Here is a 22953-nt window from a genome sequence, read left to right on the forward strand (position 1 = left end):
TAATAGGCATATTTCCTATTCGCAAATTGTGAACCATTGTTGTGCTGGATCTTTGAGATGAACTAGTCTCTCCTGATAAAACCCTGCTTATTTTCTTTCTGCCCCCTTATATTAGGTTCTCGAAGGAAACTGAAAATTGTAATGAAGGTTGAAAATAGCAAACAGTAATGATGAAGATTCTGTTTCACTGTCTAAAATTGTACCCCTCAAGTTGATCCTATTTGGGGAACAGCAGCAGAGCGAAGCTGCTATAGTGAAGCTCTTCAGCTCTGCTAATTCATAACTTCTGGCATTGACAGTGAATGCTGTTGCATCTTTACTGATCGAGTCCTCTTTCTCCAGGGGCAGCTTAGTTTAGCCTGAAATTATCTTGTCTTTTTGAACTGGTTCAGGCAATCATGTCTTGCCTTGTTAAGCTGAGATATGCAGCAAGTCTTGCTTGTGCATGGAGCCCCTTGGTTCCTTGCTTTTTTTGTCAGCTGCAGTTAAACCAGGGAGCCCTTTAACTGTAGTTTCGCATTTCATCCAAAGTGGGAAAACAAGACTGCTAGCTTCAGTACAAGCTAAGATGTTAAACCAGATTCAAACCACGTTTTAGTATATTCACTTGTTCTGAAGCTGTAACCTTCTTTTTCAGAAATAGTTATAGTTTAATGGCGGTTCGAATCCCCGCGGCAGGGTGCGCTCCCGTCGTTAAGTCCCAGCGCCTGCCAACCTAGCAGTTCGAAAGCACCCCCGGGTGCAAGTAGATAATGGCAACTATCAGCTGAAGGGAGGAGCAAAGGAGATTTGTGCATGAACAAAGACTTGCACATATGTTAGTTTAATAATCTGAAATAAAAAGGTAAAGGACCCCTGACGACTCTGGGATTGCAGCGCTCATCTCGCTTTACAGGCTGAGGTAGCCGGCATTTATCCGCAGTTTTTCTGGGTCATGTGGCCAGCATGACTAAGCCGGGCGAACCAGAGCAGCGCACGGAAACGCCATTTACCTTCCCGCCGGAGTGGTACCTATTTATCTACTTGCACTTTGATGTGCTTTTGAACTGCTAGGTTGGCAGGAGCAGGGACCTAGCAATGGGAGCTCACCCCATTGCGGGGATTCGAACCGCTGACCTTCCGATCGGCAAGCCAAGAGGCTCAGTGGTTTAGATCACAGTGCCACCAATCTGAGATATGATGGTCCAAATGTGGCTGTTATATACACATACTTGGATGTATTTACATACCACCTTCCTAATTAAGGAAATGTTTTTGAATTCCTTTGTCTTGAAATGCTGTAGAAGGGTCACTTTTATCAGTAAAGAAAGACATGCATGACACACACACCAATGGAAGGAATTAATAGGTGGCTTTAAGGACCAATTTGCCCTGTATTCTCCTTCCAGTGGGCAGAAGGAGCAACAGCCCCCTGGAAGTGTGGTCATGCAGCTTAGCTTATCAGGACCAGTAGTAGGTTTGCATTGGTCTGTCATGCTGCATTGCAGTGAGAGGAAGTTCTCAAGTTCTGAAGGCTCACCATATTCATGGTGCAAGGGGGTTGTTTTTTTTGAAGTACAAAGTTCTTTCCTCAGTTCTTTTCTTTCCAAAGTTCTTTTCCTCAACTCATGGTGAAAGTGTGGTGGGCTTTTAACTGCTGCTGTTTTTAGTTTTGTAATTGGATTGTTTTATATGTATTTTAACACATGTTTTATACTTCTATTATGTTTATAACCTCCCTTGGGAGATCTTTGCCCTGAAAGGTGGGATATAAATTTCTTAAATAAAAATATGAAAAAGCTACTTGTGTGTAACATTAACTTCTTTTTCTCCATAGGCACTTGCTGCCAATGCCGGCACAGGATTTGCTGTGGCTGAGCCTCAGATTGCCATGTTCTGTGGAAAGCTTAATATGCATGTCAATATCCAGACTGGAAAATGGGAACCTGATACTTTTGGGACAAATAGCTGTTTTGAAAGGAAAGAAGAGATTCTGCAGTACTGCCAGGAGGTAAGCAATCATTCTTTGTAGCTGGTGCAACCTTTGTTTAGATCCTGATGACTCATAACTTCAGCTAAATTTCCCAACTGCAGTGCAGTCCCTTCTGCAAAGCACTTTGCCACAACATAGAGATCATGAGGAAGTCCCACTTGTGACGTAGTTCCCCTGTGCATGAAAACTCATATGCACTGGATTTGTGTTACCCTTGTCTGTTCAGCATTTTGCAAAAGCTTCCATTGTAAAAGGTTTGGGGATTGCATTCCTTTCTCTCTCTAGCTATTATGAAGTATTTGCAATGACATACATTCTCTCTTTCTCTCTGTGTCGTTCATGTAATGCCAAATGGGGATTTGGCATTACATGTGAACTGGCCTGTTGCTGACCTAGTTTCTTATTTCGATAAACATAACAGGCTTTTTGCACATTTTGTGTCCCTTAAGGAGTTATCTTTCCTTCTTAAAATGTTGTTTTTTTCCTGTCTCCTGCCAAGAGTCTATCAATTCTCCATGTGTATAGTATTTCTTTTCACTTTTAAAATAGATTTATCCAGAGCTTCAGATTACAAATGTGGTGGAAGCCAATGAGCCAGTCAGCATTGAAAACTGGTGTAAAACAGGCAAGAAGCAGTGCAAAGGCCACACCCACATTGTTGTTCCCTTCAAGTGTCTTGGTAAGTACTTCCATTGACATGCCTGACTTTTGTTAGTCTCGATTTCCTTTAGTTATTACAACCCCACCCCTTATTTGCATGTAGAAACTTCATATCAACATTGACTGTGCATATTGATCATGCCAGTGGTGTTTCTTTCAGTAGCAAATGTTAAAAATATTTATGCAGAGAGTGCATAGAACACCTTATGTATTTTTTTATTCTGGCTGGTTTTAATTAATAGAATTAATATGGTAAGGCTCATATCTGTCGTTGATTTAACTATGATTTGTTTAGTTTATTGTTACTTGCATGGAGTCTTTGGGCATAAAATGAAACTTGAAATTTTAAGAAAACGCAGTGGATCTTTCATAAACTCAAGAGCTACCCAAGAAAGGAGTTTTGGTTGTTCTCATTTGTCAGGGTGGGCATATTTCAAGCTTAGGAACTCTCCTTCACTTTTTCCTTGAACTCTGAGGTCCACTAGTTTGGAGCCAAATACAGAATAGGGGCTTAAAGAGAGATGGTGGGGTGGGCATATTGTTAGAATTAAGGAATAGTGTACCAGCTTGCTATGAACCCTAGCCTGAAATCCCAGAGAGCCACTTCCAGTCAGTATATAATGCTGAAGAGCCCACCAGTCTGAGTTAGTATAAGGCCACTTCATATGTTCCTTAAGCTGGGTAGCTCAAGTCTTGTCAGTAGAATGTCCTTTGCCTTATAAGCATGAAAAGTCCTGTCTCAGTTGTTCTGGAGCAGGGGGTCAGCAACCTTTTTCAGCCGTGGGCCGGTCCACCGTCCCTCAGACCATGTGGTGGGCTGGACTATATTTTGGGGGGAAAATTAAAAATGAACAAATTCGTATGCCCCACAAATAACCCAGAGATGCATTTTAAATAAAAGCACACATTCTACTCATGTAAAAATGCGCTGATTCCTGGACTGTCCTCGAGCTGGATTGAGAAGGCGATTGGGCCACATTCAGCCCACAGGCCTTAGGTTGCCCACCCCTGCTCTGGAGTCTCATGAGACGTACCTCTCACAATTGCCAGCTGAAGTTGCCTCCTCCAAGTTGGTGAATGGCTGTGTTAAGACTGGTCCTTTTAGTGCAGTATTTGTTTTGCTGATCTTTTATGTCTCATCCCTGATCATAGTTTATTCAGATCGATTCCCTAGGTTGTGAAATGTGGTTTAAAGGTGAAAATGAACAAAATGGGGCAACACATTGTATCAACTCCTAGCTTGAGCTTTTTCCCCTGTGCCATTGCAGGCAGGTAGTGGCCATCATTTCTATGGCGTCCGAGGGGGAAAGAGTTTTTCTGCTGTTAAAAGCAAGACTGGCAGAGTGGGGACTCTTTATGTGGTGACCCCTGACAAGCAACACAATGGTTTGCCACTGGAGCATGTCATGCAAACAGAGTCTGTCTCCGCATGGCCATATTGTGAGAGGCTTTCTTTCTCCAGTTTCCTAAGTCAGTCACATGTATCAATATCCTTTTTTAAAAAAATAAAATAAAGTGAGCTCAGATTGCGGGAGATTTCTGAAATTCTCTGCAGAGTCAGTAAGCATAAGATGTGCTTCTAGAGTGCTAAACAGATGAACTTGGCCTGCGAAAGGTTTAGTTTTCAATGAAAATAGGCCACTACTGTGATTGTGCTCCTTCTCTATTTTCTGTGCAGCCTCAGTTTTGTTTTGTTTTTTTACAGAATTTCAGCTGCAGGTGGAAACTTAACCTCATACTCCTTGTAGATAATTTGCTTTGCTTTTCCTCTGGTTTCCCTTTTCCTATGGCAGTGGAGAATGAGGCGCAGTTGGCACTCTTGCTGAACTGTAAATATGCGAGACAATAGGTTGATGGGAGTGGGAGCAGAGCTAGGCTTGGTGAAGAAGAAAAAGCAGACTATACGTAGACTGTTTGGTTAAGCTGCTGCGTGGACTAGAAATGCCTCATCTGTCTGGCTTAAATGTGAAGTGTTAGCTCTATTAGCAGTGTTCTTGAAGGAAAGACATGCATACCGCAGCTTGGGTTACTTCCTTAAAAACTACTGATCCTTCAATATAGGAGATAATTTTAACAGGAATGAGAAACCTCTTTAGTTGCACAGCTGAGTTGGAATTCACGTGTGCCCTTTCTAAAATTAACTTCATTCACATTGTATTCTGGCTTCCATAAGATGATATACTGGAGACATATTTCTTTCCAGGTTCATTGTCCTCACTTAGTAGATGTGCAAGCCCTTGTTCTTGGCTTTCATACCAAGTCAAAGCAGACTTTGGAACAGTTTAGAGTTGGCAGCAAGTTAAATGAAACTGTAGTGGCAAATAATGTTGGGCTTTTTGGCATGGATGCCTTTACGTACATTGAAGCAGGTGAGAAACGCTAGTGCAGTGTTTCTCAAGCTTGGATCCCCAGCTCTTGTACTACAACTCCCATGATCCTTACCTAGCAGAACCAGTTGTCAGGGATGATGGGAGTTGTAGTCCAACAACAACTGGCGATCCAAGTTTGAGTAACACTGCACTGGAATCTATAAGTTTCTTTTTATTGCGTTTCTATCCCACCTTTCCTTTTAAAAGGACTCCTCCTTGCAGGTTTTTTCTTCTTCAGAAGAACATTATAAATAAGAAATCAGTGTTGCATGTTGCACTGTGAACTTCTGTGTCATGATTCAAGACCCAGGAGGCTGAGAGCCACAAGCAGCTGCTACAGAGCCAGTGTGGTGTAGTGGTTAGTCTGCTGGGCTAGGACCTGAGAGACCAGGGTTTGAATCCCCACGTGACCATGAAGCTTGGTGACCTTGGACCAGTCACTGCTTCTCAGCCTAGCCTACTTCACAGGGTTGTTGTGGTGATTAAATGAAGATGCCATGCACCCTACCTTGAGCTCCTGAGGAAAAAAAGTTGGGCTATGAATACAATAAATGCAATAAAAAATAAATATTTCTTAGGCCTTGGTTGCCTTTTGGCTACTTGGTGGTGGCGTGCTTCCTTCTCTGGGCTTTGTTGTTGCACTTCTCCATTTCAAGGAAGCCAAGGGTGAATTCCATTCTATCACCACACTAGCTCATCCAAGCAGGCTGCGTCATTCTGGTGCTGTGGAATAATATAGGAACACTTGCCTAATACTGTTGGTTTCAGAATTGCTTCTGCTTATGGCAGGAAATACCCATTGATCCCCACACCCTTGCTCCTTAGTCCCACCCCTCACTGCTGTGCTTTCTGCCACACGTCTACATGTGGCATAGCTTCTCTGGCCCTTATCATGTCACTTCTGATACAGGGTGGTGATGGAGATACAGTGGTACCTCAGGTCACATACGCTTCAGGTTACATACGCTTCAGGTTACAGACTCCACTAACCCAGAAATAATACCTCAGGTTAAGAACTTTGCTTCAGGATGAGAACAGAAATAGTTCTCCGGTGGTGCAGCGGCAGCAGGAGGCCCCATTAGCTAAAGTGGTGCTTCAGGTTAAGAACAGTTTCAGGTTAAGAACGGACCTCTGGAACGCATTAAGTACTTAACCAGAGGTACCACTGTAGTATTTGTTATCAGGGGACTCCTGATTCCACTTCCCTTGCCCCACCCGAAGTGAAGTGCTGTGAGATGAAACTGCACAGGAACTGTAACTTTTTCAGCAGCTACAGAAGCTTGTGGGGGATCACAGGGGGCTCATTTCGTCAGCCTCAGGTCTGCTTTTGGGGCATGAGGCATGTTGTGCTACCTTGAGCACTGTACGCTTTAATGAGAAGAGAACTAGCAATGAGGGCATCAGCCCAGGCAGAGGCCTTTCCCATCTTGCCTCTCACAGAGCTTTGCTGCCTAGAGATGGGCATGGGAGGGAGGAGAGGTTGTAGTGAGGACACCGTTTCTTGGCTGGCGATCACAGTGAGAGGAGGATCTCATTCTGTCACTGGAGGGTAGCATGCAGAGGCATACCTAGGCTCCTTTGCACCCTTGGCAAGGAGCTGTATTGGTGCCCCTCATGCTCTTGGCAAGGAGCTCTGCCAAGGCTCCTAGAAGAGCCAGAGTGGAGAGGTGCAATTTTTGTGTGCCCCCCTGAGCCTGGGCCCTTGGTGGGGACCAACCTTGCCATCCCTTAGGTAGCATGCTTAAAGAGCCTTGTGATTCACCTTGCGATTTGGGGGTATAGCTGGAATCCCAGTGTGGGTGGGAGTCTTACCTCAAACGAAAGCAGGACTTTTAATTATTTTACTTTCTATTTCTTTAGAACATTTTTATATCCTACTCTTCAGCCAAAAAGGCTCTAAGAACATCTTACGTACCATCAAAACAAGACAATACCTACTCATAGGCTTACACTTAAAAAAACAAACCAAAACAAAAATCCACAACACACAAGGGAAAACCAAAACCCAAGCACCAGTTTCTAACCATTTGTTCCTATATGGACCAGTTGGCAAAGTTCAGGGGCAGGAGGGCAGGAGCCTGGTGGAGCTTGACCTCCAGAAAAGCTGATGGACTGATGGACTGAGCCTTCTGTTTCCTTTCTCTCCCACTGAGGTGGTCTGATGGAATGGCTGCCCCCAGGTGACAGTTTGAGGGAGAGGAGTGAGCTCTGCTTCCCAGTTCTCCCGCTGCTGGAATAGCTGCCACCTCATCGCTGTTTATGTACAGCAGGTGTGGCTCACCTGGTGGCCCTCCAGATGTTGCTGGACTCAGCCAGCATGACCCCTGGCTAGGGATGATGGGAGCTGTAGCCCAGCAAACACCTGTACTTCAACAACTGGCTTCCTATTAGCTACTGAGCCAAATTCAATGTTTTTCTTAAAGCAGATAGGGACCAGGTTCCCTAAGCAGGATTGCCTCTCCTGGACCAAGCTGGTTTTTCATTTTGCTTTTGCTTTGCACCCTGCTCAGTTTTATTTGTGATACACAGTTGTATTTTGCATCTATCTAATTTATCTAGCTTTTATTACACTTTATTGAAACCTGTATTTTTTATTTGAACTGCTTAGATTTTTATTAAGTGGTATAAAAACTTTATAAATAAATAATGCTTCTTCTGCCTTGGTTGGAGACTGCTGTATCTTTTCATCTTGTTACTTGATTTGAGCTGTTAAATGAACTCCTGAACAGATTGCTTGATATGGTTATAATGCTGTTGATATTAGTATTAGATGCTCTTAATTGACATGTTAGTATGCTTTATGCTTATTTGAACTTTTTATATGATTTGAATAAACTGTTAATTCATTTGTCAATGCTAAATTACAACCTATTATACTTTTTATTATGGTGTTTATGCTACTGTGTTTTAATTGTCTGTTTTCTGTGACCCACAGAAAACATTGAGATGTGTCCAATGTTAGACCTACTCAGAGTAGGCCCGCTGAAATCAATACATTTGACTAGTTTAGACCTTTTAGTTTTAATTGGCCTGCTCTAAATAGAACTTTGTTGGATGCAACCCAGTGAATTTGTGAAAAATGTCATATATAAATAAACTGACTGCTATATTTGCTTTTTATTCAAACATTTATTCAACTGCTTATTGCCTCATCTGTTCTGCAGCTTCTTTATTTAGTCTCAGCTTCTTCTAACTTTTGTCACTCTTCCCTTTCCCTTTCTCTTGATTCATCTAAAACCCAGCTTAAGATAAGTGGGACACATATGATATAGGCCCCATGCAACATTGGGACTCCCAACTGCATGAGGTTGAGCAGCACACTTGAATGGGCCTTAACTCAGAATCTCCCTGCATTTGCAAAGTTGGCATAATACTATTTGCATAGTCTTGTAGTGTCCAGTGGACATAATGTTCCATGTAGGACTTGGCATGCTGTTAGCACTAAACAAGTGTTAAAAAATAGCATTAGTAATAATAATAGCCATGTCCATCTTGGATACTGGACAGTGAAGTGGTTCACATGTCAGGCTAAGTTATAATGGCTCCAACAAGACTTTCAAGCCTAATTATTGGGGGTAGTACAGGCTTGCTGGAGTGTGCAAGCTGGCAAAGGAAAGTTAACTCTTTCCTCGCCAGCTGCACACTCCAGGAAGGTCCCTGCCCCCCTGTCCCCAACCTAGGCTTGGGAATAAAAGCAAAAATATCATTTTCAAATTAATTACTGAGTGGGGAGGGGGGGGGGAAGATTCATTGTGTATGTATGCAATGTGTGTGTGGTCCTGGCAACAGTTTCTCCAGTTTGTACATATACCTGCATGCCCCAAAAGGTTACTGACCCCTGGCTTAATTGTGAATGTGACCCAATCAAGAACAAACTGTGGTTTATTTCTGACTTAAAGCAATGTGTGTTTGTACAACATGACGGGCCAGAATATGGCTTGGTTGTACTGCCCATGCAGCACTTGTGAGATGGGGATGGGAGCAGAAGAATGTTCATTGTTTAAGATGGACTGTGGCTTAGTTAGGCATGTGAACATGGCCAATGGCTGTAGCCTTTATTGGAGAACAGAGTATTGGTTGTTCCTTTCTGGTTAACTTTCTTATAGTATTGGGTGTTCAGAGAAAAAGTTGAAATAGCTTAGGGTGCAGACCTATTCATACTGGGCTTACTCACAGGTAAGTCCTATTTGTGAGACTTACTTCTGAGGAGACATATTGGATTTTGATGTCAATCTCAAGTTTCCAATTATCTTCAAATGCATGTTTTAAAAGCCTTTGTCATGTCTTCTCCCTGTTTGAATTAATTTAATATCCTGAGCTCCTAGATAAAAATGAAAATGCTTGCAGTTGAGAGGCCTTCTAAATATAGAGATATTTTACCATTCCTATGGATCCAGTTGCATCTTTTTCTGAGACATGAAACTTTAGTAGCATCAACATGGCATCCTGTGGTACCTTATAAGCTAACAAATTTAATGTAACGTAAGTTTTTAAGGTTGATGGTCTACTTCATCAGATGCAAATAAATGTCTCTAACTAGAAAGTAAAACTTGGGACTTGTTTGTGAGATATGATTTTGCAATTGACTTGTGCTCTTTCCTTCTTCACAGTGGGGGAGTTTGTCAGTGATGTCCTCTTGGTTCCAGAAAAGTGCCGGTTCTTCCACAGGGAGCGGATGGATGTGTGTAAAAGCCACCAGTACTGGCACACTATATCAAAAGAGGTAACTTGGCTGCAAGAGAAGGAATGCCCAGGCCTTCTCCCATAAGATGCCATAAAGTGGTATTTGAGAGAAAGCTTGAAATCCAGAATTAGAAATGCCTTTCTTCTTTCAAGGAGCAATAGAGGGGAGGTCAGCTTGCAACAACTTTGAAGAATATCTTCAAGTTACAAAGTTTTTGACTAATACTGAGCCACCAAAATGAAGCAATTGAGATCCTGGGTGTAAATCATTGTTCAACCTGATTTACTAAGCAAAACAACAACCTGTTTTCCACAAAGTTAGCAGTTTGAGAACTCCAGTTTGTGCCAGTTCCATGCAGGCTTTGTTTGTTATAACTGTGGAGTTCTGTTGACATTTGACTCCCTTGCTACAAGGACATAGTAGCCTAGTTGGGGCTTCAGGGTTCTTATTTTGGAACACTGGAGATTTTGGTCCAAGTTTTTGGAAGGCAGATCTATTTTCAGATTTTTATTTGAGCATCATGTTAACATGCTTCTAAAGTGTGATTCCTAGAATGATAAGGAATATTCACCCTTTCACTTCTTTGGTTTAAAATGCAGAAGTAGTATATGCTCTTCATAAAATTACTTTGAATTGCACAACTTTGGTTTCAAGCTAAATTGTGCATTGCATTGATATGTAACTTTGCACCAAGGCTGTTGAAGCTATAAAGCCCCAACCCCTGCTGGAAGGTCTTATTGAGTCAGCAACAAGTTGGTATCTTACTTCTTAGATGTTAAGTGCAGTTTCAGCTTCCAGGCATGGACCTTCCTCGTCTGTTGACATTCACTGCCCTATCCTGAGTACCACTTCTAAACAATCAGCAATTTTATGGCAGATGATTCTAGTGACCCTTTGCAACCTAGGCTAAGGTGCAATGCTATACAAAATCTGTATGTCATCCTTTAATTGTGTGTGGGGGGATGATGTAAGAGGTTCACGCATTAAAACAGTCAAGAGATTCTGTTCTGACCCATTGCTTTTAATACTTACTCCAGGCCTGTTTGACTGAGGGGATGATCCTGCACAGCTATGGCATGCTGCTTCCTTGCGGAGTAGACCAGTTCCATGGAACAGAGTATGTGTGCTGCCCTCAGGCCAAAATTGTTGATGAAGCTCTTTCCAAGGAAGAGGAAGAAGAGGAGGAGGAGGAAGAGGAGGAGGAGGATGAAGACTATGACAGTTACAAAAGGTAATCGTTACAAGCGCATTTCGCATTTTATTGCAATGTTTTCTTCCCATTGGATGGGCAAAGAAAAGCTTTGTGAGGATCATTGGGAGACGTTAGGGCGACCTTAAGAGCATAAACATGGGATGGAATCATGCTAGCTTGTTACGATCCATAGATCATTAGCATTGTTGCATGGGGTGTCTGCCTGGTTCAAGAAATGGGTTTTATTTTTGTTGAACTTAATGTTTTGAAATTCTGTGCTCCTCTTTGCTTCTCCCCCTGCCTCCTCCTGGGTCTCTTAAGTGTGGGTGGGCAGGTTGAGGGTCATGGACTAATGAGGTGCTGGCTCCTGTGAGTCTTTGGAAATAGATCCATATAATAAAACTTAAGAGCCCATCTTGGAGCCACTGCTACAATAGCTTGTGTAGATGCAATAGGGTAGTTTCCAGACCTGAAGTTGGTTGTGCATCCATTCTTTTCTTCCAGTTCTTTTAAAGTTGAGGGGAGGAGACTCGAAGCCAAATCGCTGCACATTCATGCCTGCAAATAGCAGTTGGTTTGCCTTCTAATTGTATGTATCTTTTTTAGTGAGTTCCCCACTGAGGCAAATACAGAAGAGTTCACAGCAGCAATAGCAGCAATGGATGACGAAGAGGAGGAACAGGAAGAAGATGAGGAAGAAGTGGTGGTAGATCGGGATTACTATTACGATGGCTATAAAGATTACAATGAAGAGCCTCCGACAGAACCAAGCAATGAGAAATCGCTTGCTGAGAAGGAAATAATGAGTGATGTGAAAGGTAAACAGCCACATTACAGCTTCATTCAGCTCTTCTTTATTCCAGTAGCTGTCAAATTGATCTTGCCAATCCATATGTTGAATGTTCCACTTCTAGTCTAGTAGCCTTTTTCCTATTTGGATGTTTTAATTGCCAAATAGGTCAGTGGAGAAGAGCTTGTATGCCATTCATTAGAGACTAGTCTCTTCCTTCCCCCAAATTGTGGGACATACAGTGCCTACTTGCCAAGTGTATCACTGGCAACTCTTACCTCTGGCACTCTCTCTTGGGACTACTTTGAAATAGCTTTCTGCTATCTAATTTTGGAAAACATTGCAAATCAAAACATTGTTGTTTTTAAAATATGGGTTACTTGGGTGAAAAGTTATTCAGATTTTCTCCTTCATAGAAAAACTAGGAAGAATACTATCAAAAATGATCAAATGGTTTGTCATTTATACATTTCTATGTATGCTACAGTTTATCCATCAGTCAGCCCATCTATCCCAAAGTGGGGCAAGCTTAGTATAAGCAGTTCTGCTTTTGGCTACATGCTCTTATAGTGACATTTACTGCAGGCCAGTTAACGGTATCGGCATAAAATGTAGATAAATTCAGATTGTCAAACAGATGCCAGCAACTCCTGTAACCTTGCAGGTACAAACTCTTTGGTAATCTTTCAGAATACCATGATTTCACTTGCTGGAAGTAAAGCTTAGTACGTGTGGAAGGGCCACCTGGGATCTGCATGCTTTCCTAGCTGGTTACGCTTTCCCCCTTCAGTATGATACCTTCAAGATTTCAAATTGCACCAAGTAAGCACTCTTCCTCAAAGAACAATAACCTGAAAACGACAATTGAGTAGTCAGACTTTTTTTGGTGGTTGGGGGGGGGGCAGGGTTTGGGGGAAACAAACACACACGCACACACGTAATTTTTCTGACTCAAACAGCTGTTAGTTAGCCAGTGTCTCCTAAAGCCCCTCTAATGTGAAGCAAATGAGATTAAGGTGCACCAGTTTTTGTGACTGATGTATGTCAGTTCCAAATTTTGGTCTTCTCAACATGGTGCAAATATATAGCCAAGAGGAAGCCATGCAGTAGGAAGTGCTCTTGAGGAATGATGAAATGCTTTAGCCTCCTTGCTTCTGCCTTCGGTAATTGTTCCTCAGATGACAAAATACACTTTATGACAAATACACTGTTGCTATGTAGAAGAGCAAATTTTCAATCTTAAATTTATAACATTATCAGCAAGTAGGCTTTAAATCCAAAGTAACTTTCTTCTACGTGGGTAGCATTAATAGTCAAATTGTTTCTAAGCTTCCATTCAAATATGTTGGAGTACAGAATGCCATCCATATTATGTGGATGTATTTCAATGCTTGAAAGAAATGGTCTCAAATTCACACTCCCCTCCTAAATTTACCGTGTGCGTTCCAGGTTTATCACCATAAGTGAGAACTAGGACAGAGCCTCAGCTTTTAGGAACTTCTAACCCAATAAGACATGAATGATTCCACTCTTGATCCCCTGGTGGTGGGAGTGGTTGAAGCTACCAAATCTGCTACCATATTGAAGGTCTTTTTCTAGGCTTTTAACCAGTGTGGCCTGGCTGTTTGGGACACACCCGCCCACCCCTGAATGAGGTTATTGGTATACTTTCTACAGTAGATGACCATTTCATATGCTCAAAGCACTATTTGTGGATTCTTCAGATAGTCAGTTTTCCAAGATGCACAATTTACCTAGTTTCCAAAGAAAGGTGCTGAGAGGTAGCAGACACAAAGCATTAGCTGTGGTTGAGAAAGGGAAGGGCTGAGCTGAAGGAACTGAGGCAGCAAAGGAAATCCCTCGTCCACTGATATTGTCCTTTCTGGGAAGCAGGAAGAATAAAATCTTTTGCCACATAACCTGCCTGACCTGGTTGCTAACCACAGAACGTCTTTTGCATGAACTGAATGGAAGCTTTGGGATAGTTGTTTGCGTGGTGCAATGTGGCCTAGATGTTTCTGTGCTGCAAAATATTTTTTTCTTCCTACTTCCCCTTTGTGGAAGTGGCACAGATGAAGTTGAGCGGGATAGCGTTATCATCACTGGGCCTACTTTTGGCCCTAGTAAACAGGTTTTTCTTTTCAGTGATGGGAAAACTGGAAGCTTGTGGATAATGGATCTGTAGCACCCCAGGCAAATGACAGTTCTTCAGCTAAGACTAACCTAGAGCCATCGCTGCTGTTGTAATAGCTTAGCTAAGCTGTGCTTGTCACCAGCTGATGCTTTAACCATCTCCCACACAGCTGTCTGCTCCCAGGAGGCGATGACAGGTCCCTGCCGGTCTGTGATGCCTCGTTGGTACTTCGACATGTACAAGAAAAAGTGCATTCGCTTTATATATGGAGGCTGCGGAGGAAACAGGAACAATTTTGAGTCAGAGGACTATTGTATGGCTGTGTGTAAAAAGATGAGTAAGTCCTGCCTCCCACCTGCCCTCTTGCAGCAAGCTGTTGTCCTGTCTGTCTTCTCATCCTTGACCAGGTCAAGGAAAGAGCTGTGTGTAGCCTTGTTCTATGAATCCTGGTGTCTGCTGAAACGCTGTCTGTCCTGCAGTAGTCTTTCTTGTCTGTGCTGCTTTAGGTTTTAGATCCAGCTTATGTTTCTGCAGCTTGGGAAGACTGGCTTCCCCTTCACACACTGGTCTGCTTTTCTAAACGCATCTCACCTTTGCAAGGTCAATGAAGGCTCAATTGATCCCTTTCTACTTTTTGCAGTTGGAATTGAACATTTTTGTTTGTTAAAACTGCTGCCCTTGTTCACCTCAGCTGACCTCCTTTCTTACTCCCTTCCCATGGAATCCTGCATCTTTTCAAACACTTCCTCCATATGTAGCTATTGGTATGAGATACACACTGGTACTCTCCCTCCCTTCCCCTTTTTTTGAATGGAAGATACTGCTTCATTTTCTGCACCATTAGAAATATGAGCTACAGCTTGATGACTCTATTTGATAGCTTGAGGCTTTTGCCTGCTCTCACAATAAAATATCCCCCCCAAAATTAAGTTATTGTTAAATTCCAGCACTTTCCTTTTTGGCTGTTGCAGAGGCCTTTTGAAAGGCTTTTTTGTGCTTTCTAGGGCTTGGCAGTCTGTCTATACAGCAGTAATCCTGTTTACAAAATGGGTTCCATGCAAATGCTTTTGATTAGGTTGATCTGATTGAAGTGGTGGAATAAAAGATGCGGATGTCAGGAGCTTTTTGGACAAAAGTTCATCCCATCCGAGAAGGATTTGGGGGTGGAAATTGGAGCCTCCATATCAAAGCCTGATTCAGAAACTCTAAACAGTATGCGACACATCCAGTCTTGGCTTCCATCTGCAGAGAGAGAGAATGCCTTTTTACATGTGCAATGTGTGCTGTCTTGCCACTGTTTCACTTAATGCTTACCATGCTGAACTAAAAATGTTGTGGGTTCAAGTGCCGTGTTGCGACTCCCGCTCAGGGCTTTATACAAGGTATTGGATGAAATGTGCAGTTCTGTGAACAAAATCTTCCTGCCTGAAAGCAGTTCAATTTGATATGAGATTTATTGACTTCAAAATGGATTGATCCAGGTGATCAGGATTTGTGATGAACTCATTCTTGCATAGATATTGAGTGATGGCTCTCATTTACTTGAAGTATATTTTTATTTCCTTAAAACATTAGTACCCCATCTTTTTACCAAATGTATGCAAGGTAGCTAACCAAATAATTGAACAAGAACAATATTTTTGAAATGCTTCTGGAGGAAGAAGATAGAAGCCCAAGTAGATATAATTCTGTTTATCATCTGGGGGGGGGGGGGGGATATCAGAATTCAAACTCTGGAATGCAAGCATTGGTTGCGACAACAGGAAAAAGTCCTGTCCCCGGTCACAGTATTGGTTCAGATAACATGGGTTCCAGGAGCAGGACTATTGATCTCTGCACAGAAGCAGGTTTATATGAGAGACAGCAGTCCTTTAGATATCCTGGTCCTAGATGGTTTGATGATTCCTAACACTAATTGCTCTTTGCTTCAGAATGGGTCAGGATGCAGACCATGCCCCAGCGATAAGCTGGAAAAGGCATAAACAACAACCTGTCACTTAAAGATAATATAGTCATACCTCGGGATGAATACGCTTCAGGTTAGGCAAATTCGGGTTGCGCTCCGTGGCGACCCGGAAGTAATGGAGCGCGTTACTTCCAGGTTTCGCCACGCGCGCATGCGCAGACCGTCAAAATGACGACATGCGCAGAAACGCCGAAATGTGACTCGTGCGAACACGGGTTACGTTCGCTTCGGGATGCGAACGGGGCTCCGGAACGGATCCCGTTCGCATCCCGAGGTACCACTGTACTGTAGCATGAACAACTGTTAGGAAAGTCCTAATGGCAAAAATATGGTCTAGTGTCTCATCCTTTCCACTTTGGAAAGATGTCCAATTTGCTGCACAAGTCAATGTTTTTACTGTGCCTCTTTGTGCTGCATAGCGCGCGCTCTCTCTCTCTCTCTCTCTCTCTCTCTCTCTCTGTGTGTGTGTGTGTGTGTGTGAGAGAGAGAGAGAGAGAGAGATGCCATATCACCTGATAAAGCTATTGGGGGTAAATGAAGTTTGAAGTGTGTAAATCTCTCCTTGGGGACTGAATATCTGAAAAATCTGGACATTTCTGCACTAACGATCTGTGGGTAGTTTCACTGAGCAACAAATGTATGCAGCCTTGCATAAACCTCTTGCGAGATTAAAAGCAGCATTCTAAGCAATGGTTTGGTTACTGATCCTGCATAATACTTGCCCACTGTTGGAGAATGGGGTGGTTTTAGAGATATGTTACTTGTCTTCCTGTAATACCATGTGAGGTGCTGTAGAAAATTGGCAATTGATAGAAGCGAGAAAGGAGTTCTGGAAGGGATTGTTAAAGCCTGTTTCTGAGTGGGGAACCACTGGCAGCATGTTCCCCCTGCCCTGGCACCCTTAGTTACAGCAGCAGCTGACTGATCCAGGGCCATTGACACAACGGGTCCTGTCTTCTGTCATCTCCCCAGTTCCTCCTACTCCTGTGCCTACTGATGATGTGGATGTCTACTTTGAAACACCAGCTGACGACAATGAGCATGCCCGTTTCCAGAAAGCAAAAGAACAGCTAGAGGTTCGACATCACAACCGCATGGATCGGGTGAGCCTCCTCTTAAACTGTAGCAGGGCTGCCCTTGTTCTACAAATTCAACTCTGCAACCTCGTTGTGGTTAGCCAGCTGTCTCCAAGCCATCGACTTCAGGCTTTTGCTTTTTAGTTGGGCCAAGTATTATTTTTTTAAGTTATCTTTTTGGATAGTAAAAGCAATAAACCCTCCAAGCCAAATTGCTCCCTTGAGAGCGTAAATTAGAATTGTCTTTCCACAACAGGATTTTTTTCTCTGCAGCTTTCTGTTAAACCTTTAACAAATAGTTTTTGGTATTTTTGTTTTTGTTTTTAAAAATAGGTTTATATTGGAAACAGCTGTGGAAATTGTATTGAGTGGTGCATTAAATAACCTAAATAAACTTGGTGTGTTACATATGGATCAGCCACGCTTCCCCTTACGGACCAAATTTGTGTCTCTTTCTGACCTGTTTAGGTGAAGAAGGAATGGGAAGAAGCAGAGCGCCAGGCTAAGAATCTCCCGAAGGCTGAGAGGCAAACTCTCATGCAGGTAAACTATTAGAGTGAAGTGGGTTGTTCTCTCCCAGAGCATGAATGGATGGATGGCTTTTACAGTTTCTCAACAGTCAGAATAAGACCACTAACTTAACTGTTTTTGCCATCTAGCTGTTGACCTAGGGATGTCTTGTTTCTCATTCATGGGGTTATTTTTCCATTCTTGGATTCAGTGCTCCTTAGTACCCACTGCTCTTCTGGCTGGTAGGAGAAGATGAAATCAACCACTGAGCATGTTGGTGGCTTGTGAAAATAGAACTGTAGAAAACCAGCCATGTTTGCTTCAGCTGAGAGTGCTCAGATGTGGCCCATTTGAAGAACCCACAGATCTTATTTGTTCAAAACTGGTGAAAACCCATGAGGATGAGGAAACCACCTTCCTGGTAAAATAGTTTTGAGAATAAAATATGCTGTGGCTTTTCATTAGTTGTGTCCTGGAAGTTGGTTCATACCAGCCGAGAAACATGAGAACAGAATGGTTTGCAAATGAACAATTCCAAATTGATTTTCTTCTATTATCTTTTTAAAATTGTGTTTGCCTTTATTGCCTTTAAATTGGTTTGCAGTGGCATAAGCAAATTTGTTTTCTCTTCATGGCAGAAAATCACAAAATGCCATTTTTTCTAATTTAGCCTTATAAAAATGCAAAGTTTCATACAAGCTACTAGCAAAAAATGCAAAGTTTCATACAAGCTACTAGCAAAAAAACACCAGCCTCCTATTCTTCTAAAATTAAACTGCTCAATCACTTCATCCTGGAGGATTGTAAGGTTGAGGTTTGGAACCTTAGGAAGTAGTTAAGGCGCTGGACCCTCCGTTCAGACATTATTTATTTACAGTATTTATAGTCCCACTCTTCATTGAATGTTTTCAATCCCAGAGCAGAGAACACATTAATAAAAATGAACAACGAGAAACAATATATAAAAATTACAAAATCATATAAACAGGACACATTAGCAACTAAACAATTCAGTTATAAGGCAAACAAACAAACAAACAAACTTACAGCAACATAAATTAATATTTCCAATTTAACAAAATATGGACCTCAAGGTTAGCAGGGCTGCCAGGTAGTGATATTTGGATGGATTTTCTGGCCTACCCCATCTTTCTTCTCCTTACCAGCTGGTAGAGACAGGATCTTGAAAACAGCGCCTTAGCAGAAATGCGTGGGTTCCTGGAGAGGAGAAAGTGGCTGTTCTGCTTCTCCAATGTTGTAACCACCACCTTCTCTCTGAGAGGCTGTACATTCACACTAAGCCATGGTTTGCCTTTGGACTACATTTGAATTGAGCCATTGGCAGGCTTTTGGCAAGCCCTCAACCTGTTTGCTGTCACTGAATAGGCAAATGGTCACCAATACTAAAATAGTTATTCAACTCTTTTTCCTGAGAGTGACTGCAGTGTTGGATTATCCACTGACTGCAAGGTTTTTTGCATTTTCTGCTCCAAACCAGTTTTGGACTAAGTTGCAAAGACTGCTACTCCACCTGCAGAATACACCTACCATGATATAGATGCCAAATCTGTCTCCCAGGCGTCTTTCAGGTGCTGTCTGACTAAATGCATCTGAAAGTAGCTAATCAGAATAGCAGCAATTAATCTCTTTGCCACCTGTTAACTTCACCATTTTCCTTCTGCAGCGATTCCAGGCAATGGCTAAATCTCTAGAGAAGGAAGCAGCCAGTGAGAAGCAGCAGCTGGTGGAGACTCATCTCGCTCGTGTGGAAGCCATGCTGGATGACCGCCGTCGCATTGCCCTGGAAAATTACCTAGTTGCTCTGCAGACCGATTCTCCGCGGGTACGTTCCCCTTGGGATGTTTCAAGTACATGCATTAAAGGGAAGGCCAGGAGTGTCTGGAAGAAGTGCAAACATTGACAGCTAGTGGAAGAAAAGGGTGGGTGGGTGGGAAGAGAGGCAATAATTGATTGAGCAGCTGTAAGGTAGGCATTCTGGGTCTATAGCATTAGTATAATGGCTGCTGAATTTTCCTATAAATCTGAATCCTGTCCAGATATGTCTTGCCTGGCCTAGCTCCAGCTTCTTGCCTGTGGTGCAGCAGCAGCTCATGTGTCTTGTCCTCGCTATATCACAATATTTTAAGTGTGCTTTGGCTTGCTTTTCATATAAAGCAGATGGACCTTAAGGGGCACAGTTGAAATCACTGGACTATCTTCCATTCCCTATTGGCTCATCAGTTTGGTTTAACTTCTACAGCCTCACCGTATCCTGCAAGCCCTGAAGCGTTACGTCCGGGCAGAGAACAAAGACCGCCTGCACACGATCCGCCATTACCAGCACGTTTTGGCTGTTGATCCAGAAAAGGCAGCGCAGATGAAATCGCAGGTACAGAGTAATCCCTGGGAAACATTTTGTCTCACGTTTTAAGACCCACTCCTATCTGGGTGTTGCAGTTTATCTCTTCTGCCTCAATGTGCAGACTTTGAGCTGGTTTGGGCATCACAATGAACCATAGTCCTTCTGTGCATTTTTGGTATTAACCTGGGATGTGCCTGTTAAACAAAAATAGTGCCTATTTACATTAACCAGAGTTACACAGCTGGGGTGGGTTACTTTTGGGTGCCAACTGGAACATAGATGGAACATGGCCACTTCTTGAACTAACAGCACCCATCCCTGATGCATCATTTATTTTGCTGTGCCCATACTGACTCTGCGCTTGTCCTGCTGGCTTGTTGACTGTAATCACTTTCTTGGATTTCTCATGCATCTTTTGCTTTTACTACTTACCAAAACCTTCTCCCCTTCTTAGCAGAAGTATAGCTTGAGTCTTGAGGCAAAGCATAGAAGCATTTGATCACTTACCCGAGGCTTTGTTTTTGAGGAGCAAATTTTCCCCACTCTTTTCAATATAGGGAAAGGAAATTGTAACAACTCTCTCATGCATTTTCCACCAAGCTACCTCTCTGAGCAATTTTGCGGTTCTGTTTTAAATTTTGTTTCATAGCCAGGATTGTCTTCTTTGTGACTGAGATGGTTAGAAGAAGAAAAGGGAAGGCATTAGAAGGCCTTGCCAAGGTCAAACAAGGTCACTAGCAGAGCTGGAAGCCAGTTTTCTGTAAGATGGGTGCCTTCCTGCTAGACAGCGCTGCTTCTGAGCTCTGCCAGTGATGTTCTTTCAAAGAAAAGAACTGCCAAAGGTGATAAGTGGTTATTTTGCGTTGAATTCAGTAACTTACATTGTCTGCTTGAGAAGCAGGACTGGAGCATGAACCCAATTTCACCCAGCAGCAGTGGAAAATGTTTTCCCATTTGCTTAGATTGCTTAGTTTGGTAATGCTGAAATCCATGCTGCAGATCTAAGTGTATTCACATTTGTACTCTCCAGTGCTGGGGAGTTTTCTGAATGTTTTCCCTTTAGTCATTTGACTGACAAATGTTTCCCTGTTCTTTAGTTTTGGCCCATCCTACTCGGATACCTTTTGTGTCATGCAAACTTGTCTTCCCAGGGGGATGGAGTCCTGTCTTCACACAGACAGCTTACTTGATTGAGCAGTGTCCCCGCTTGTAAACTGGAGGCTTAGGCCACAATGGGCAGGCTTTGTCGTTGACCAATTGACATGCAAGGGACATGGGTGATCCCTTTCGATTCCTTACATTTTGGATTCACATCAAGCTCCTCGATCGATCCAGGAGATTGACAGACTGCCACATGGAAAATTAAATTGCTTTCCTTCTTCTCTTTAAAAGTCAGATACACTTCAGACCATAAGAAGCAGTTCATTAGTGTTCCAGCTTGGTTATCCATATTAATGCATTCCATATCAGCTCCGTGGAAGCCATTAATGTGCAGCACCCTCTGCAGGTCAAATACATGGTAGCCATAAATTCAGGAAGCCAGTGGGAAAGGTTGTGCCTGTGTACAGAAACAGGAACCTGGGTTGTAGATATGAAACCACACCCGGCCATTTTGTCCAGGCAAGCCTCCCTGAACAAAGGCCAGCATTGTAAGAGAATGTTACTGCCTCTGCTTTGAACAAAGTGCTGTTAAGCTACGTAACCTCTCCTGAGAAAGCTGTTGCTTAGGGTAATGTACTATGGGGGGGGGTATTATTTTATGCTAGTTGTACTGGAAGCATAAGCATGACCCTTCAGATCTATATAGAGCTATACATAGATTCATGCAGATTTTTCTTCTGATATATAATAGAAATTATTGCTGGGTCTGGAAGGAGTCTTCCCTTGCCAGGCACCCAACTGGACAAACCTCTGAGGTCCTCAGGGTTATGGCTTAAATTGCAGGGAAACTGGGTCTTTTCTCACTGTAGAGAACCTGCTATTGTTCTCCCTTTCCTTTTCCTCACCATTGCTTTAGCAGCAACAACAAAAGTTTTCTTACATCCTATATTAGGGTGAAACCCAATGCCTGGGTTGCCCAGTTAAGGTGACCTACAGGTGATAGCATTGCTTTGCACAGCGCATAGTTATCTTATGGGTTCCTCAGTCACAGCATGTGGTGATGAACACTAGCTTAGATTGTATCTTTTTATGTAAAGATTAAGAACAGCCCTCCTGGATCAGGACAAAGGCCTACCTAGTCCAGCAGAGTACAGTAAACTAAAACATCTACCATGCAGAATACAGTAAACCAGATACTTCTGGAGAGCCCAAATGCAGAATTTGAGTACAAGAGCACTCTCCCCGCTTGTGAATCCCAGAAGCTGCCTCTGACAGTGGAGGTGGAATATAGCCATCATGGCTAGTAGCCAGTGGCAGCAAATGTGAGGATTCTAAAACTCTTTATCTCTAGAGCAGACTTACTTGTTTAAGTAAAAATAGAATTGATACTCTTTGTGAACTCTGCCCTCTCTCTTGGTAGGTGATGACGCATCTCCATGTGATTGAAGAGAGAATGAATCAAAGTCTGTCCCTGCTCTACAAGGTACCTTATGTGGCAGAAGAAATCCAAAGTGAGATTGGTTAGTACCTTTGACCTCTTTTTACGATCCCTAAGCTAGTTCGCCAAAAGCACCAAAGCATTTGGGCACCTGAGATCATCATCAACAACAAAATAGCAGTACAAACCAAGTATATACTTGTGAAAAGTTCCACCCCGAGTATCTAGCAAATTATTTCCTCCATAAAATAAAATCCTGACTCGAATCCAAGAGGTTGTGTTGAGTTTCTTGGAAACATCTTCATAGGACAACGCTTTCTAACTAACTGAGCACTATTGCTTACAGATGAGCTCCTTCAAGAGCAGCGGGCTGACATGGACCAGTTTACATCTTCCATCTCCGAATCCCCCGTGGACGTCCATGTGAGCTCTGAAGAGAGTGAAGAGTCTCCCCTTTTTGATGGCAAGCCCTTCCGTCCATTCCAGGTGAAAACTTTCCCAGCCTCACTGGAAAATGAAGGTATGTAGAAATGTGAAAGTGCTGCTGTATCTGGCCTGAGCTGACGCCATAGACCCAGGTTAACATACTTGTCCTCACTTTTATTCTGGATATTTTTCTTGCCAGAGCTGCTTTAAAAGTAGCTCCTGACAAAAGAGCAAGTAAGCAACTGGTTTCTAATTGTGTCAGACGTTGTCATG

General features: G+C 42.7%; 1 protein-coding gene across 7 annotated transcripts in view; it reads left to right on the forward strand.

The window, feature by feature from the left end:
- The window catches only part of APLP2 (amyloid beta precursor like protein 2), a 54436-nt gene that overhangs the window by 22948 nt on the left and 8535 nt on the right, over positions 1 to 22953 (forward strand). For 4 of the 7 annotated variants that reach the window (XM_028708910.2, XM_028708908.2, XM_028708911.2 and 1 more), the window contains exons 2-13: positions 1817 to 1990; positions 2522 to 2651; positions 9612 to 9724; positions 10723 to 10916; positions 11484 to 11695; positions 13971 to 14138; positions 16740 to 16870; positions 17312 to 17386; positions 19038 to 19196; positions 19614 to 19742; positions 22237 to 22336; positions 22601 to 22774. In XM_028708910.2, the coding sequence (XP_028564743.2) occupies positions 1817 to 1990; positions 2522 to 2651; positions 9612 to 9724; positions 10723 to 10916; positions 11484 to 11695; positions 13971 to 14138; positions 16740 to 16870; positions 17312 to 17386; positions 19038 to 19196; positions 19614 to 19742; positions 22237 to 22336; positions 22601 to 22774 (1759 nt within the window). The remainder of the gene's footprint in view (positions 1 to 1816; positions 1991 to 2521; positions 2652 to 9611; positions 9725 to 10722; positions 10917 to 11483; positions 11696 to 13970; positions 14139 to 16739; positions 16871 to 17311; positions 17387 to 19037; positions 19197 to 19613; positions 19743 to 22236; positions 22337 to 22600; positions 22775 to 22953) is intronic. The other 3 variants (XM_028708914.2, XM_028708912.2, XM_028708913.2) reach the window with 1 other exon arrangement.

This window comes from Podarcis muralis, chromosome 15 (assembly GCF_964188315.1).
Source record: "Podarcis muralis chromosome 15, rPodMur119.hap1.1, whole genome shotgun sequence".
Lineage (NCBI taxonomy): Eukaryota > Metazoa > Chordata > Lepidosauria > Squamata > Lacertidae > Podarcis > Podarcis muralis.